Genomic DNA, 15204 nt, shown 5'->3' on the forward strand with positions numbered 1-15204 from the left:
TTGAGCATTTTAAAGTACTAAACTACCCTTCACATAAAATATTTCATACTCGGTTCGATAGTTTAGCTTTTGGAGAAAACGATGTTGACATTCTAACAACTGGGCCAATTATTGTGCACCTGGTGCATGGTGCCCCATGATTTGTCCATGCATAAGTTGTCAATTAGATCAATACAAAAATTACTTCAATCACATCTGTGTATTTTCTTTGGTTCTTAAGATCACCTTAAATTATAATTTGCGTAAGATATTGTTCATGATTTTAACCAATCCTACCAATTCATCATGTTACTACTTTTCCTTAAATCCAATGATTGGATTGGACTAGATCTAATACAAAACTTACTTCAATCACATCCGTGTATTTTCTTTGGTTCTTAAGATCACCCTAAATTATAATTTGCGCAAGATATTATTCATGATTTTAACCAATCATACCAATTCATCATGTTTCTACTTTTCTTTAAATCCAATGATTGGATTGGACAACTGTAAGTTACGTAATTTACCACTTACCTCTTAACATTTATGTCCTTATTGAATGTAAATAAAATAATGTTTGCCTACAAAGAAACATAATGTTTCTACTCTCCATCCAAACTTTTAAAAAAATTATTTCGTTAATTGAATAATAAAAAATATTTTCCACTACCAATAAAGTGAGCGTAGCTTCTTTATCTAAAGAAACAAAAATGCTTAGCTCCTCGGTCACTTGAAAGAATGATAGTATCACATTAGAAATGAACTGTTATTACAATTGTTCAATCTTCTGTTAAATTAAACCAAGATCGCATTAAGAAGGTTGCACACTGTTTCTTGCAAACTTTACAACCCAACAGATGAAACGCTCTTGGTCGCCGTCCCATGACATTCTAATTTCAAAGTGAACAAAAATCATAATATTGACAGTTTGATGATACTTAAAGAGGATCAAATTTAGTGGCCAGATGTCTCTACAACTTACAAGACATGGGTTTGGAAGAACCAAAACCCAGACAGAAGTGGCAACAACTTATGAACAATGACTACTAAAGATTGGACAGATGTGAATAAAAATGAAGAAATTAAGAAGTTGACATTTTACAACCTCGTGGGGAAATTAGGAACCTGAAGGAACTTCAACGTGAAATCTATATGTTAACCTGTTAGCAGCCCCTTACAAAAATTGATGAATCAACCACTTGTTCTCTAAAATAGTGTTTCAAGTAGTTTCGGGGAAGACAAAGCCGCCACATATTTAAACTGCAATGACAGTAACCCATTAGAGAACCTGCAGGATTTTCCTAAATAAACATCATGCAAATTCTGGATCCTTTATAGGCTTAACTTACACTTTGAGGCATTAACTACAATACTTAAATGAATAGAAGTGAGAGGGAAAGTTATTCAGAATGCATCAGAGCCTTAGAGTATCATTGATAGTTGTTACCTTCTCTTGCCTATATTTCATGCGTATAGCATTCAGAGGACATCCGTTGGTGTTCAACTGTAAGTCTTGTAATGCAAATGCAGACACTTTAAGATCGGAAGCCTTGTAGGATGTGTAATGTTCAAGAGTTGCATTCTGTCAAATATATAAATAAAGTCAGTTCTCTTGGGTGCAGACAGAATGGTAAAGACTATGGGAAAGACAGATAATGAGGAAAAGAATACAGACCCATGGGTGACTTGATTGATCCATTGTCCATCTGGCAAGAAAAACAGCCGATGCAGCTATGATGGATGGGATAAATTTGAGGAAACCATAATCAACTAGTGACAGTTCTGCTAGAAAGTTAGCCAAGTACTCCAATTCAAGACTGGGGCTCTGCAAATTTGAAGTTCAATAAGGCAATTAGTCTATCTCTAAGAATAAAGAAATCAGTTCTGTTGCTCCTAAAAACTCATTACCTTGTAGGAAACTTGAGCTGCTCTCAGAAATCTCCTGAGAGCCAAAACAAATTCCCATAAAAAATGCATTAGGAATGTTGTAGTAACACTTATATAATAACACAAGCAAAACAGTGGTTCAGTTGAAATACCTCAGAAAGGTTTTTGTTGTTGGTACAAATAATTGAAAGCCCAAACATTTTAGCACCTGACTCTCCATCTTTAATACCTGTCACGTAACTTTTCTCAGGAGCACAATCGAAGATACTCTTGTAGGAAGAAGAGGAAGAAAGAACTAAGAATATAAATATGTACATTCTAAACTAGTCCAATGGTTAATTGGTAGGATTTTAGGATGAAAATCTCCAGCATGCCACAGTTGATGTGAATGAAATACCAAACATAAGAACAAAATAAGTTAGATTTGTTGAGACCAGTGACTGCCATGATGCAGTACAAAAAAAGCATTAATCCTAAGATTGTGAGACTTAAAGTTTTAAAACTGATAGGCAGACAGCTTGTGCTTAAATTAGTTGAGATGCACTGCATTATACCCTCGCATTAAGTTTGATATTTCATTTACTTCAAGTTCAGGATTTAAAGCTCTCCCGTTGCCTTAGAACCATTGACATACCTCTTCTCTTGAGTAAGTGTTGTCCGTGATGAAGCAAAATTCTTCTGCTCGCGGTGCACATATTTCTTCATACTTCCTTCAAGACATAAAGAGAGAGTCGCATTAGAAATCAAATCAAACAAAACAAAAAAAATAACCATACTGTGGTGGAAGGAGTTAAATGAATCATGCAGTAAAGTCCATCATGGGTTTCAAAACTTACGAGGCAATTAGCATACAAGTGATACCAAGCAGTTGAAGCCTTTGTCTCTCGATGTAATTTTGGCAGAGAAACCAATCAATGAGATATACTGTCATGTAAAGTGTATCCGGCACCAGCTTATATTCCTCAGAGACCTGAACCCAAAATTAAATAAATATGAAATTAATAAATTTGGCATTCATATTGTCATATATAATTCTTAAAAGGTACTTTAGATCTCCAAGACAGTCAAGTTGGTTTTCTGAACTTGTCAAGCACTAAAGAGAACGCAATGCACAGAAGGAGCATCAAGAGAATACTGCTCTGATGAATTATATTTACATCATTAATAAAATACTAAAGTGAGCAATGTAAGAATCTAACAAAAGAACAACAGTCTCCTAACAATTAAATTCTTGAACCATAGTTTTTCAAATCACTACGAATAATGTTAGAAATTAAATTTTAACCACTGATTTGAACTTTCTGTTTTAATTTGCTTTGGCATAAAGTTATACACCTCAGATATAAAATATACCTCTGTGAAGCAGTATTCTTGATGTCTATTTAAATTGATATAAAATGAGACATCACATATTCAATTTTCTAACACCTGCAGCTCAAGGCACCTATGTGGCTATGTCAGTCATCACCAATCATTGCATAACAAAAATCTAAGTCTCTGACAAATAACATGCACGGCTCAGACCATTGGAAAATGAAAATTCAGATAGTTAAACTGCACTAACCTCCACAAGCCAATCAACAAGGATCCCCCTCATGGCTTGAGTGATATCACGTTGTACTGTTTCCATAAAATTGGGAAATGGCCTTCGGTTAAGCTGTCGAAACCGAAAATTAGATCATAAGCAAATGTCAGATCTTTTATAAAGAAACGCAGAGCAGGTTGCATATTTAGTAAATATTTTCTCAATCTCCATGATTTGCATATAGTTGTGACTTTTTAAATTCTAGAGTTCCAGGATAAACAGAGAAAAGTATTGCAGCAGTGGAAATCAAACACACGAGTGCTATTGAAAATATAATTGGTATCAACAGTACAAACCTCAGCAACTTGCAAATTGCTATAGATATCTGCAGCATATAGACTGCATAGTTGAGGATCTGTATGATCAGAGTCGATATCTACATGGTCAGGGTAACAAGATGTCATTAACTTCCCAGAAAAGTTGTCTTTCTCCACTGTAATCAAATCAAACAAAAATGTCATCTCTCCGGAACTATTACAAGATAAAAGAAACAAGATAAGATTTTTAACTTTAGACATATAATTCTTTCTTGCAAGATCATGGCAATTCCTTTTTTTCCTTATAGCATCTTTATGACATGTCTGTATTGAATTTGCAAACACACCCCCCCCCCCCCCACCCCCCAAACAAAAAATAAAAAATAAAAATTATCGATGTTGAAGACAACTTATGATACAACCCATAAGTTGGAAAAGAAAAATGGTTGTACATGGTACTATGATGATCCTTAATATAGTATCAAACCATTCTGCTCAAGAAAACTTCACAGTTAAAACAAGGGTTAGCCTTAAATATATAAGATAGCATAAGATAGACATTCTGAAAGAAGGTAAAAAGAAGATGCTATTTGCACTTGACATTTGGAACTTCCACTTCCACCATCCACTATCTTTATGATGAACTTAGGCAATGCACATGAAAAGCAGCAAGTTTAAGGAGAAAACTTTGAAATAAATCTGAGATAAGAGATTGACATGAGTAACAACCCTTTCATTCATTTGCTTAATTCCTTTTGTCTCTCCTTCCTCTCCTTTTTATTTTCTTCACCAAACTAGAGTTGAGTTGTATGCCTCATAACTGATTCCACCATTAGATAATTCCACATTACATGAAGGATGAAAAACCAGAAAATTAATTATGCAATCACCCCCGAAAAAGCCCTTTGAGCTCTCCAGTTGACACTTAATGACTACAACTCTGTTGATAGCTCTGGAATAAAAGTCTCCTTTGTATAACAAATTTTAATCACTCCATCACCTTCTTTAATATAACAAATTTTAATCGCTCATTACCTTCTTTTTCCAATTACAATAGAAGCATATTCACAAAGGGTGTGAAATTAATTTTATAACAAGTCCTACTATATTTTTGCGAAGCTGACAACATATATCAAGCTTGTAACACACAGATAATAAATACAAAATGCCTTTAGGACTAGTAAATCATTCATACAAACAGTTGTTCTGATTGTAGGTAAAATTGGAGGCAAACCTTTCTTTGTACAGATCTGCAGCTCTGAAGGCCTCTGATTACCCCTAGTGCACTCATTTATGGAACCTAATTGAACAGTCATATCCGCACCCAAACTAGTAGAAAGTTCTACAGGTTTATGTCCTGCTTTCACTGTTCCTTTGTTGATTCTTGTTTTTGAATTAGCCTGAACATGCTGCACTTTTACTGACACCGAAGGAGCCACTTTTGATATCTGGGCCTGACCATTTTTAGCCTGCTTACTGTTCTTAGGCTGAATGACAATTCAAATTCAGATAAATGAGTGGAGAACAAAATAAAATTTTTCACACAAGATACAACTTAATTATGGTCAAAGGGGGAGGACAACATATTAACCTGAATTTTAGCTGCATGGAAGAAGCTTCTGTAAGAATTTTCACAGCAAACATTTGTTACATCCTGAAGCACTGCTCTCCTCTTATGCTGTCGGCATGGATTGTCAGTCACAATGATGTTGTTCTCGTCTGAGGCTGCTTTTTTTGGATTTTCCCGCAGAACACGTTTTCTAGTTTGTACTGAAGGTGCTCTATAAGAAGCCACAAATCCAGATGATTGCGAGGCCAAGGTGGCAGCTCGAGAACGTGTCATTATTCCAGTTGAATCTCCAACATTAGCGGCAATGGAGCTCTGCTTCTTCATATTTACAAACCTCAGAGAAGAACAACACAAAGCATTAAACTAAAGCTTGAAAGTCTGGTACCTGCAAGAAATAGCCAAATCAGGAGCAAGTGAATTCATGAACAAGATTACCGCAACAAAACTAAACTTTCAGGGAGAGATTAGAAAAACAGGAGATCACATAAAAGAATTAAAACCTATTAACTTTATCATTCCTAGGTTTTCTGAACTTTTAGATAAAGGTATTAGTATTAGGTGTGCCAAGAAAGAAAAACTCTCCATGAATATAAATCAAGCTGTTCATAAAGCATGTTTCTCCATGCGTGGTAGTTCATTTATGTCTCAAAATAATCTAAGAAATGAGAAACCATGCGATCTTTTGTGCCAAATTACAAATAAGCACTAAATTACTGCAATTTGCTTGCAGTATAGATCAGCTAAACGGTTATGGTCCACTTTCATAAAGACTTTCAGAAAGCATGTATTTGAAAAATTCTTCTCATATTAACTGAATGACCAAGTCGAAACTCTTAGATTAGCTTCTAGAAATCACATTAATCCCAAAAGTTCTTTCTTCTTGGAAATCCTTCTCAAGAGAGACTTCTCATTGAAGATTGGAACTAACTTTAATGACAAAGAGGCAAAAGTGAAAAAAATTGAGTATACAAAGACTAGTAACATAGTGCATTAACTTTCAAATTTCTCAATGTGGACAAATTAAAAAAGATTCAAAATTTAGAAGCTAAAGCTCACAAGTTTAGATTTCAAGACCTGAACTTTCTTAACAGAAATCTAATTTCAAATCTATTATTCAGAACTTCAAGATCCCCCAGATTTATAATACAATCAATCATATAAGCAGAAATGGGAAACAAATTTTAAAAAAACACATCAACCCCAAAATCAAGCTAAACAAACAGAATGTTACCAAAAATAAAAACGCCAAAATATAAAATAAAATCAACCAAGTCATAAAATTCAAAACAATCACATTTCTCTCACCTGAGTCAACTTTCCTCACTTTCTTGAACTTTTCCAACAAATTACAAAAAAAGAAACAAAACACAAGTTTCATTATCTCCCCCAATTTCCTACATTTTCTCATCAATCAGAGAACCCATTCAGCTAACTAACACAACCCCACATCCCAAAATTCAAACTTTACAATAATGGCAACAAACCCATTGAACCCTAATCAATATATCAGCAAAGAAAAAAAAACAGAAAAATACAATGCAAGAACAAACTAACGCATAAACGCAGATAGGCATGTTTGAAAACGTACAATGCATAAGGAAAGATTGAAAATTTGACCTGATTTGGTGTTCAAAGATTCAAAAAGAGAGCCTGAGGATGAGAAAAAAGTTTGTATTTTTATTTTATAGAGAAAGAAAGACACTCACTTGAGAGTGAGTGAGCTGTCTGCCTCAGTGAGCGGGATAGTTGGGGATTTAAACTCTATAATAAAATATTAATTGTTTAATTTTTATTTTTTTTTCTCGTTTGAATGTATACATATGTATATATAATACTATGTATAGTTTAATTGACACGTTATTTTTCATTGATTTTGACCAAAAACACTTTTTTATTTAAAATGAAACATAAACATTTAAATTTTATTTTTTATTTAAGCTATGAAACTAGTATACAAATATTCAATATAAAAAATGATTTTTCTTATGAAAAAATTGCAAACCACCACAAAAAAGTGCAAACCCTAACTTTTAGTTTTTTTAAAAAAATTATTTTTGAAAAAATTATTTTAAGTAATAGTTAAAAATAATTGGAGTGAAAAGTATTTCTTTTTTGGTTAAATTATTTATTTATTGAATAAAGAGAAATTCCCATAAATACCAGAATAAGTTAATATTTGTTTGACTCGTTGACAAAAAAAAATTAGAAACTAGAATATATAAAGAATGTTGATTGGATGATGTTAATTTGAGTTTAGTGTTAATGATCTGTTTGTTTTAACATTAGATTTGCGAGATCTTGGCGATTGCTGGACTTATATTTACCATATTAACCTCCGAGACTTGGGGGGTTCTTAACTGATAATGGGGGTTGACTTGTTCAAAGTCTTTCTGCACTGGAGGGTAATCTGGTCATTTCGATTTGTCAGGCAGGTTTGATTTGTTGTATGGTTTGGGAGAGGAGGGAGCTGGAATTAATTGTGGAGAGTTCTAGGAAAGTATTAGAGTCTAGAGGTATATTCTAAGGACACGTGTTCAGTTCAAATCTAATTTAAGATCTAATTCACTTTTTTAAACTAATCAATTTAATTAAAAATTGATCTATCTCGATGATTTTTTTATAGATTAAATTAATTATATCATATACAACTCAGGCAATCAACTTAACATTTTTTTTAACATTGTAATGAAATTGATTTTTCCAAAATAATTGACTTTATTTTAATAAGTTATAGTAGATCTAAATTTTCATAGAATTAAATATACCTACAGTTAAGATCCATTCTTTTATATTTTTCTTTCTCCTGAACACCAATAGGCTAAAACTAAACTCAAATTAGAAAAAGAATTATGTAATTCTTGAATTTATCATTTGTCGTAATTCGTTATTCATTATAAATGACAATTTTGAATAATCTAAATTTAAGAATCAATTTCTATACCTCTTATGTCATACAAAAAAGTCATAACTTCATACTAAAATAGCGGTGATAATAGCTTCAATTGTTATATTTATAAACTATAAGTATATAATTGTTTTAAAAAATAAATTATGTGTACAATCACATATGTTATTAAATAAAGGGGTTAATATGATAGTCATTGTCCAAAATGATAAAAAAAAAAGGATGATAGTCATTGTTAAATAATATTATGACAGTCTTTTTGTCCAATAATAAAAATAATACGAGTGTCAATATGACAGTCTTTGTTAAATAATATGTTAGTCTTAGTCCAATAAAAATAAAATAAAAATGATGGTCATACTGTTAGTGTCACATAATTTGAAATAACAAGATCATTTAATTGATTAGGGAAAAAAAAAAGCATTGGTAGTTAAACAAATATCAGCATGTGATCTTTCATATTTAGTAGATATACAAATATGGCACCACTTAAAAAACAAATATCAAAAAAGCAAATTTAATGTAGAGTTGACACCATTTTGATTTTGGGTTCAATTTTTCAATCAATGATTAAAAAAATTGAAGCCAAATTTTTAATGATTGTGATTGGTGAGCCACGATAAGAGAAAGTGGACCTAACATTTGAAATTTTTTGAAACCAATGGATGGGGAGAAGAATAAAAGATAAAGAACGTTTATTAGCATTTGAAATCTCAAAGGGTAAAATTTATTACAATTAGCACGTGATTCGGCAGCTTTTATTACCAATTATTATCTGTTTATCCTAAACATTATGTGGACCCCATATGAGGGGTTCAGTCCTTGATACTGAATTGTCAATTTTACCCATGATTTTTAAGATATGTTTGGCCATTAAGTAGGGACTATTCAGACATTTTGATCAGGGTTAGATTAGATTAATTGTTGCATTAACTTCAAACAAAAGCAAATCTCGGAAGATTATAGCGTGTTTAGTAAATTATTTAGACTTATAATATGAGCTCTTGTGAATCTGGTGCACATAATTGAAATATATGACGTTGCCAAGTAGTGGGATCCGAAATTTTTTTAATAATTTTTAAAAATCCTATGTTCAATAGAAAAATGAAAGTGTTACACTTCTTTAAATAATTCAACATTCTCACATTATACTTTAAGGTACCTCAGATTGAAAGTCTACATGTATATGATGTATTTCACAAGTCTGATTAGGGTGTTGTATTTCATAGTCCGGATATCAATAAATGGTCAGAAACTCAATAAAAATTAATAAAATATAATCATCTAACGATATAGATATAAATTGTATAATATTACACTCCAAGAATCACATATTATTTTTATGGGCATATATAAAACAACCAAAGATTTTCTTTACATGAGTTTGTGATGAATTTGAAGATACAATTAACAATTATGACTCGAATGTGAATTTGAGGAAGAGGAAAGTTTTTAAGTATAAAAAAGAAAAAGAACATTTTTTTTTAGCTTATAATAACTAAAAAGTTTAGAACTTTTTCTCTCCCTCACTCACTGGATCTCTTAAAGATTATCAATAACATATTATCTTTTAAAAATAAAAATGTAGATTGAAAGAATTAACTTAAAATAAACGTATATGAACTTTTTTATCAATAACATATTATCTTTTCACAGCTCTCGTTCTTTTATCATTTTCATTTTTCTACTTGGTTATTCTCTTACATCAAAACCCAAATTGTTGGAGTTCGATTTTGGGCTTGCGTTCCTCGATATGGGCTTGGGTTAAAGAAGCCCTAGTTGCAGATATAAGTTGTGGGCTTGTGGCGCCTATCAGCAGACAATTTCAAGGGCATTCAAGTTCACATATGTTTTATTTATTTGTTTATTTATTTATTTATTTTTTGGATAAACAAGAGTTCACATATTCTAGTTGGTGAGAAAAATCTCAATTTGCCACCGCTTGATTTGATTTATTTTCAAGTGGTTTTGATCAATAAGGGGCTTGATAGTATTGAGATCATATCCTAATTTGAATTACTTTTGAATAAAAATTCACTTACTCATTGATGGTTAATAAGTAAAAAATAAAAATGCTAATTCCTATTTATATACAATTATTACTAAACATATGACACAAGATTTTTAAAAGTTCAAAAAAACTCAGATAAGGAGAAAATCCTAATCTGGTCTGAATATTAGCCAACTTATGACAATGCATTATTGCCATTGTAACAAAATTTTTGGGTCCTAGACATGCGGTTTTCATTTATTTAATTTTAACAATAACTATAATGTATTCTCGAACCAAAAGTCTCACACAATTTTATTGTGAAATATAATTAACAAAACATATAGAAAACAATGCTTCAATTTATTTCACAATGGCCTATGTGCAGCCATTAATTTAAAGTTATATTACAAATTGGAACTTCTAAAACCACACTTATCAGAGAGCTCTTACATGACTTATGGTAGCGAATCCCTTCACCATTTATTTGAAAATTGGAGGATCAACATTCGTTGAAAGAGTGTTGCTATCCAAAAAAGATCTAGTGAAGGATTCATCGATTTCATAACTTTCAGTTATGTTAGCCTCAACACAATCAATCTCTTCAAGACTTTCTCGAACAATATTTGAAGCTCTATTATTGCACCCTCTAATTCCTGCTAACTCCATGGCCAGTTATCTCATTGTTGGTTTCTTCTCATTAAGATTCAAGCATCTTTTTTTGAGTTTAACAACTACCACAATTTCATCTTTGCCGCCCTCCTTCAAAACTAGACCATCAAAGATTTCAAACAAACGATCCTCTTTCATTGCACGTAGAAAATATGTTGTTAAACTTTTATTTTCTTCATAAGTAGTCAAACAAATAGGTTTTTCTTTCGTTAAAAGCTCAGAAGAACTAATCCAAAACTATAAACATTACTTTTCTCTGTAAAAGGACTCGACTGAAAATATTGAAGATCTAAGTATCCGAAGGTGCCTTGGACTTGAGTAGTCATATATGTTTGATCAGCTGCCATTTATCTTGATGTCCCAAAAACTTTAGCTAGATATTTATCATCCAAAAATATTTTTTCTAAACTTAATGTCTCGATGATAAATGGGTATGGAAACAACCTAAAGTAGAGAGGATACACAACCTAAACTATCAACAACAATGTGCAACTGCATTTCCCATGCGATTGGAAACTCTTCATTTTGATTATTTATATATTGATAGACAGTTCCATTAGAAATAAACTCGTAGACTAAAAGAAGAACTTCAGTCTCCAAGTTAATTTGAGATAAAATAACCACCTCATTGATGAGTTTGTTAACTTTACCCTCATATATTAGTTTAACTTTTTAACAGCCACAATTTTTCCATTTACCAACATTCCTTTGTAGACAGTCCATTGACCTCCTTGACTAAGGATACGATTTATGTTAAATTTATTAGTGGCATTTTCTAATTACCTTTGTTGGAAGACAACTCTTGTTGTGGTCATAAACCACCATTTCTCTTAAACAATTTTTGCTTGAGCTTGATTTCCTTTTTTCTCTCCATAAACTTGCACAACAATAATACTTTTGTCACTAGTAACAACATTCCAAGCCCACCAGTAATGCAACCTATAGCACTTAAAAACAAAAATATTACATTTTCCCAAGATCATTCATAAAGTCAACTATTGCCAAAAAAATGCATTTTAGTTGAATTAATTCGTTTAAGGGCCCAGTAAGGATTTTGTAATTTATTGCCACACATAAATGTAAAGTGTAATATAGTTGAGATTTAATTGTATATAATTTTTTATTCAATATGTAACTACTAAGCATAATACTATAAAAAGCTTAACACAAAAAGCTTAGCTTGCCATGGACACTTTAATAATAGCTTAGCCACATAACAAAAGGCACAACATGGGCACAAGCATGACACTAGCATCTTTTTGTGGAGCACGTGGGTACAATGAGCCTTAAAAGCATGACCTAGTTAGAAATAGAATAAAGCATTGCACATGAAAAAGCTTGCAATAAGCACAATAATGAACTAGCATGCAGTCTGCGGGTCATCAGTAGCATGCAGCCAAAATATATCAAAGTAAAATTTCTTGAAATATAATTTAAAAAAATTACGGAAAAAATAATTTATTTCATAACTATTGGGAATGACCAACATACAACCACAAAGTGAACGTCACAAGTACTAGAACAAAGATTGAATCTTAAAAAAATATCATGCCTATAATAATTTGGCCACGACACGAGTACAACCACTGCACGAGCACGTTTTGGTGAAGCACGTGGTTAGAACGAGCCTTAAAAGCATGAGTTAATCAGAAATATATTAAAGCATTACGTGTAAAAAGATTTATAATAAGCATAGTTATAAGCTAGCATGTAGCCCACAGACAATTAATAGCATACATGCCAAAATATATCAAAGTAAAATTTCTTGAAATATAATTTTAAAAAATTACGAAAAAATAATTTATTTCATAACCATTGGGAATGCCCAACATACATCCACTAAGTGAACGTCACAGTCACTAGAATAAAGATTGAATATTAAAAATATACTTACAAACCTTCTACGCTAACTTTGATTATTATACATCCATGTAAAATCACAGTCACTAATACAAAATCTAAGACTTCTCACGACAAACTTAAAAGTTGAAAACGTAAAACTTGAAATTTTAGGTGCATATATAGTAGCAAATCCCTTCACAATTTATTCGAAATTAGAGGATCAACATCCATTAAAAGAGTAATGCTATCTAAAAAATATTCATTAACGGATCAGTCAGTTTCATAACTTCAGCTATGGCAGCCTCAACACAATCAATCTCTTCAAGACTTTCTCGAACAATATTTGAAGCTCCATTATTGCATTCTCTAATTCTTGGTAACTTCATAGACACTTCTCTCATTATTGGTCTCTTCTTTCCATTAAGGTTCAAGCATCTTTTTGTGAGTTTAACAGCTACTACAATTTCATCTTTGCAACCTTCTTTCAAAATATGACTGTCAAAAATTTCAAACAAACGATCATCTTTCATTACATGCAGAAAATATGCTGCTAAACTTTCATCTTCTTCATAATTGGTCAAATGAATAGGTCTTTCTCTCATTAAAACTTAGCAAGAACTATTTTAAAACTACAAGTATCACTTTTCTCTGTAAAATGACTCGACCAAAAATATTTAGGATCTAAGTATCTAACAGTGCATTCAACTTAAGCGATCATATATGTTTGATCATCTGCCATTGATGTTTAAGCCTCAAAATTTAAAACTTTGGCTTGATATTTATCATTAAAAGTATGTTTGTAGACTTGATAACTAAATGATAAATAGGTATGTAAGTAGCTGAATGCATATAGGATATAAAACTTGAAACATCTACAGCAATACACAATTGCATTTCTTGTGTGATTAGAAACTCTTCATTTTAATCATGTATGCATTGAAAGACAATTCCATTAGGAATAAAGCCATAGATCAAAAGAGAAGCTTTAGTCTCCAGGCAACTTGAGAACATTTTTGTTGTCAATTTGAGATAAAATAATTGCCTCATTGATGAATCCCTCAACTTTACTCTTATATATTATTTTAGACTTTTTAACGGCCTCGATTCCATTTACTTAAGCTTGATTTCCTTTCTTCTTTTTACAAACTTGTGTAATGACGATGCTTCTATCACTAGTAACTATAATATGTAGCATTTAAGAAGGAAAATATCACTTCTTGTCAAGATCATTCATCAAGTCGAGTATTGCTAAAAAAATGAACTTTAATTAAATTTATTTATTTCATGGGTCAAGTCAGAATTTTGTAATTTATTACCATGTGTAAATATATAGCATAACAAAATTAAGATTTAATTACATATTATTTTATATTCAATATGCAACTACTAAGCATAATACTGTGAAAAGCTTAACACAAAGTTTAACTTGCCATAGGTAGCTTATTGTTACAGGATGAGTTTCGTTGCGCAGCAACCCGTGCGGCACTTAGACGACTTCTAGCACACAAGTCATTAAGTAAGCCTAGACCACTTCTCAACCTAGCGAAGCAAGAATGCTTACGGAAAATGCTAGAGAGACTTATAACAATGTGGCCAAAATAGATTTTATTACACACAAGGAATAAATACCAAGAGAGCTTTACAAGAGAGCTTTACAAGAGAGCTAGAGAGCTTGTATGTGTGCTTGAGTGTGTGTGTGTGTGGTGTGGTTGATGGGCAAATGAGGGGACTTGCCCCTATTTATAAGTGTTGGAGTGCTAAATCTAGAGAGTTCCATACAAGTTGCATAAATATCTAGGGGTCTAAGTGAAAAGTCTTAAAAACTTCTAGCTTATTTACAATTATAGAGAATTCTAGATCTTGGGTCGGGCTTGGATGGTCACTAAGTGCACCACGTTGGCTTGTTGTATTGGTGGCCCATTTCTAAGTGCATCTCGCCATTTGTAACTAAGTACATTCCGCTTTTAAGCGCACTCCACGTCGAGGCGGACTTTTGCTAAGCAGACCCGTGTGCACGAAATTAACCTCTGATTACGGGAGCACAACCACAGCACGAGCATGTTTTTGGTGAAACACATGGTTATAATGAGCCTTAAAAGCATGACTCAATCAGAAATGGACTAAAGCACTATGTGTGAAAAGGCTTACAATAAGCTCAGTGATAAACTAGCATGCAACCCATGAACAATTAATAGTATGCACACTAATGTATATTAATGTAATCAGTCGAACAAATAAGTCTTTCTCTCGTTAAGTGCTCAACAAGAATTACTTTAAAACTATAAACAACACTTTTATCTGTAAAATGACTCGATTGAAAATATTTAGGATCTAAGTTTTCAAAGGTGCCTTGAACTTGAGTGGTCATACATGTTTGATCAACTGTCATTGATCTTGATGCCCTCAAAAGCTAAAACTTTAGCTGGATATATATCATCTAAAAATATGTTTATAGATTTGATATCTCGATGATAAATGGGTATGAAAGCAACCTAATGCAGATAGGATACAACA

The 15204-nt window shown here is 32.1% G+C and overlaps 1 protein-coding gene across 2 annotated transcripts; it reads right to left on the minus strand.

Annotated features, from left to right (window-relative positions):
- Window positions 1-1110: 1110 nt before the first annotated feature.
- LOC18036371 (cyclin-A2-4) lies at window positions 1111-6987 on the minus strand. 2 transcript variants are annotated; one of them, XM_006427045.2, is made up of 12 exons: window positions 6899-6987; window positions 5303-5666; window positions 4946-5198; window positions 3751-3887; window positions 3434-3526; window positions 2706-2839; window positions 2504-2579; window positions 2022-2098; window positions 1891-1924; window positions 1658-1807; window positions 1430-1564; window positions 1111-1242 (listed from the first exon to the last, which is right to left on the minus strand). In XM_006427045.2, exons 2-12 carry the CDS (start codon window positions 5603-5605, stop codon window positions 1189-1191), a joined length of 1446 nt encoding a protein of 481 aa, XP_006427108.1. In that variant the 5' UTR covers window positions 5606-5666; window positions 6899-6987; the 3' UTR covers window positions 1111-1188. The 2 variants fall into 2 exon arrangements, with proteins under 2 accessions (XP_006427108.1, XP_024036029.1); XM_024180261.1 differs by lacking the exon at window positions 6899-6987 and adding an exon at window positions 6587-6608.
- Between the last annotated feature and the right edge of the window lie 8217 nt (window positions 6988-15204).

This window comes from Citrus clementina, unplaced genomic scaffold, assembly GCF_000493195.1.
Source record: "Citrus clementina cultivar Clemenules unplaced genomic scaffold, Citrus_clementina_v1.0 scaffold_7, whole genome shotgun sequence".
Taxonomy (NCBI): domain Eukaryota; kingdom Viridiplantae; phylum Streptophyta; class Magnoliopsida; order Sapindales; family Rutaceae; genus Citrus; species Citrus x clementina.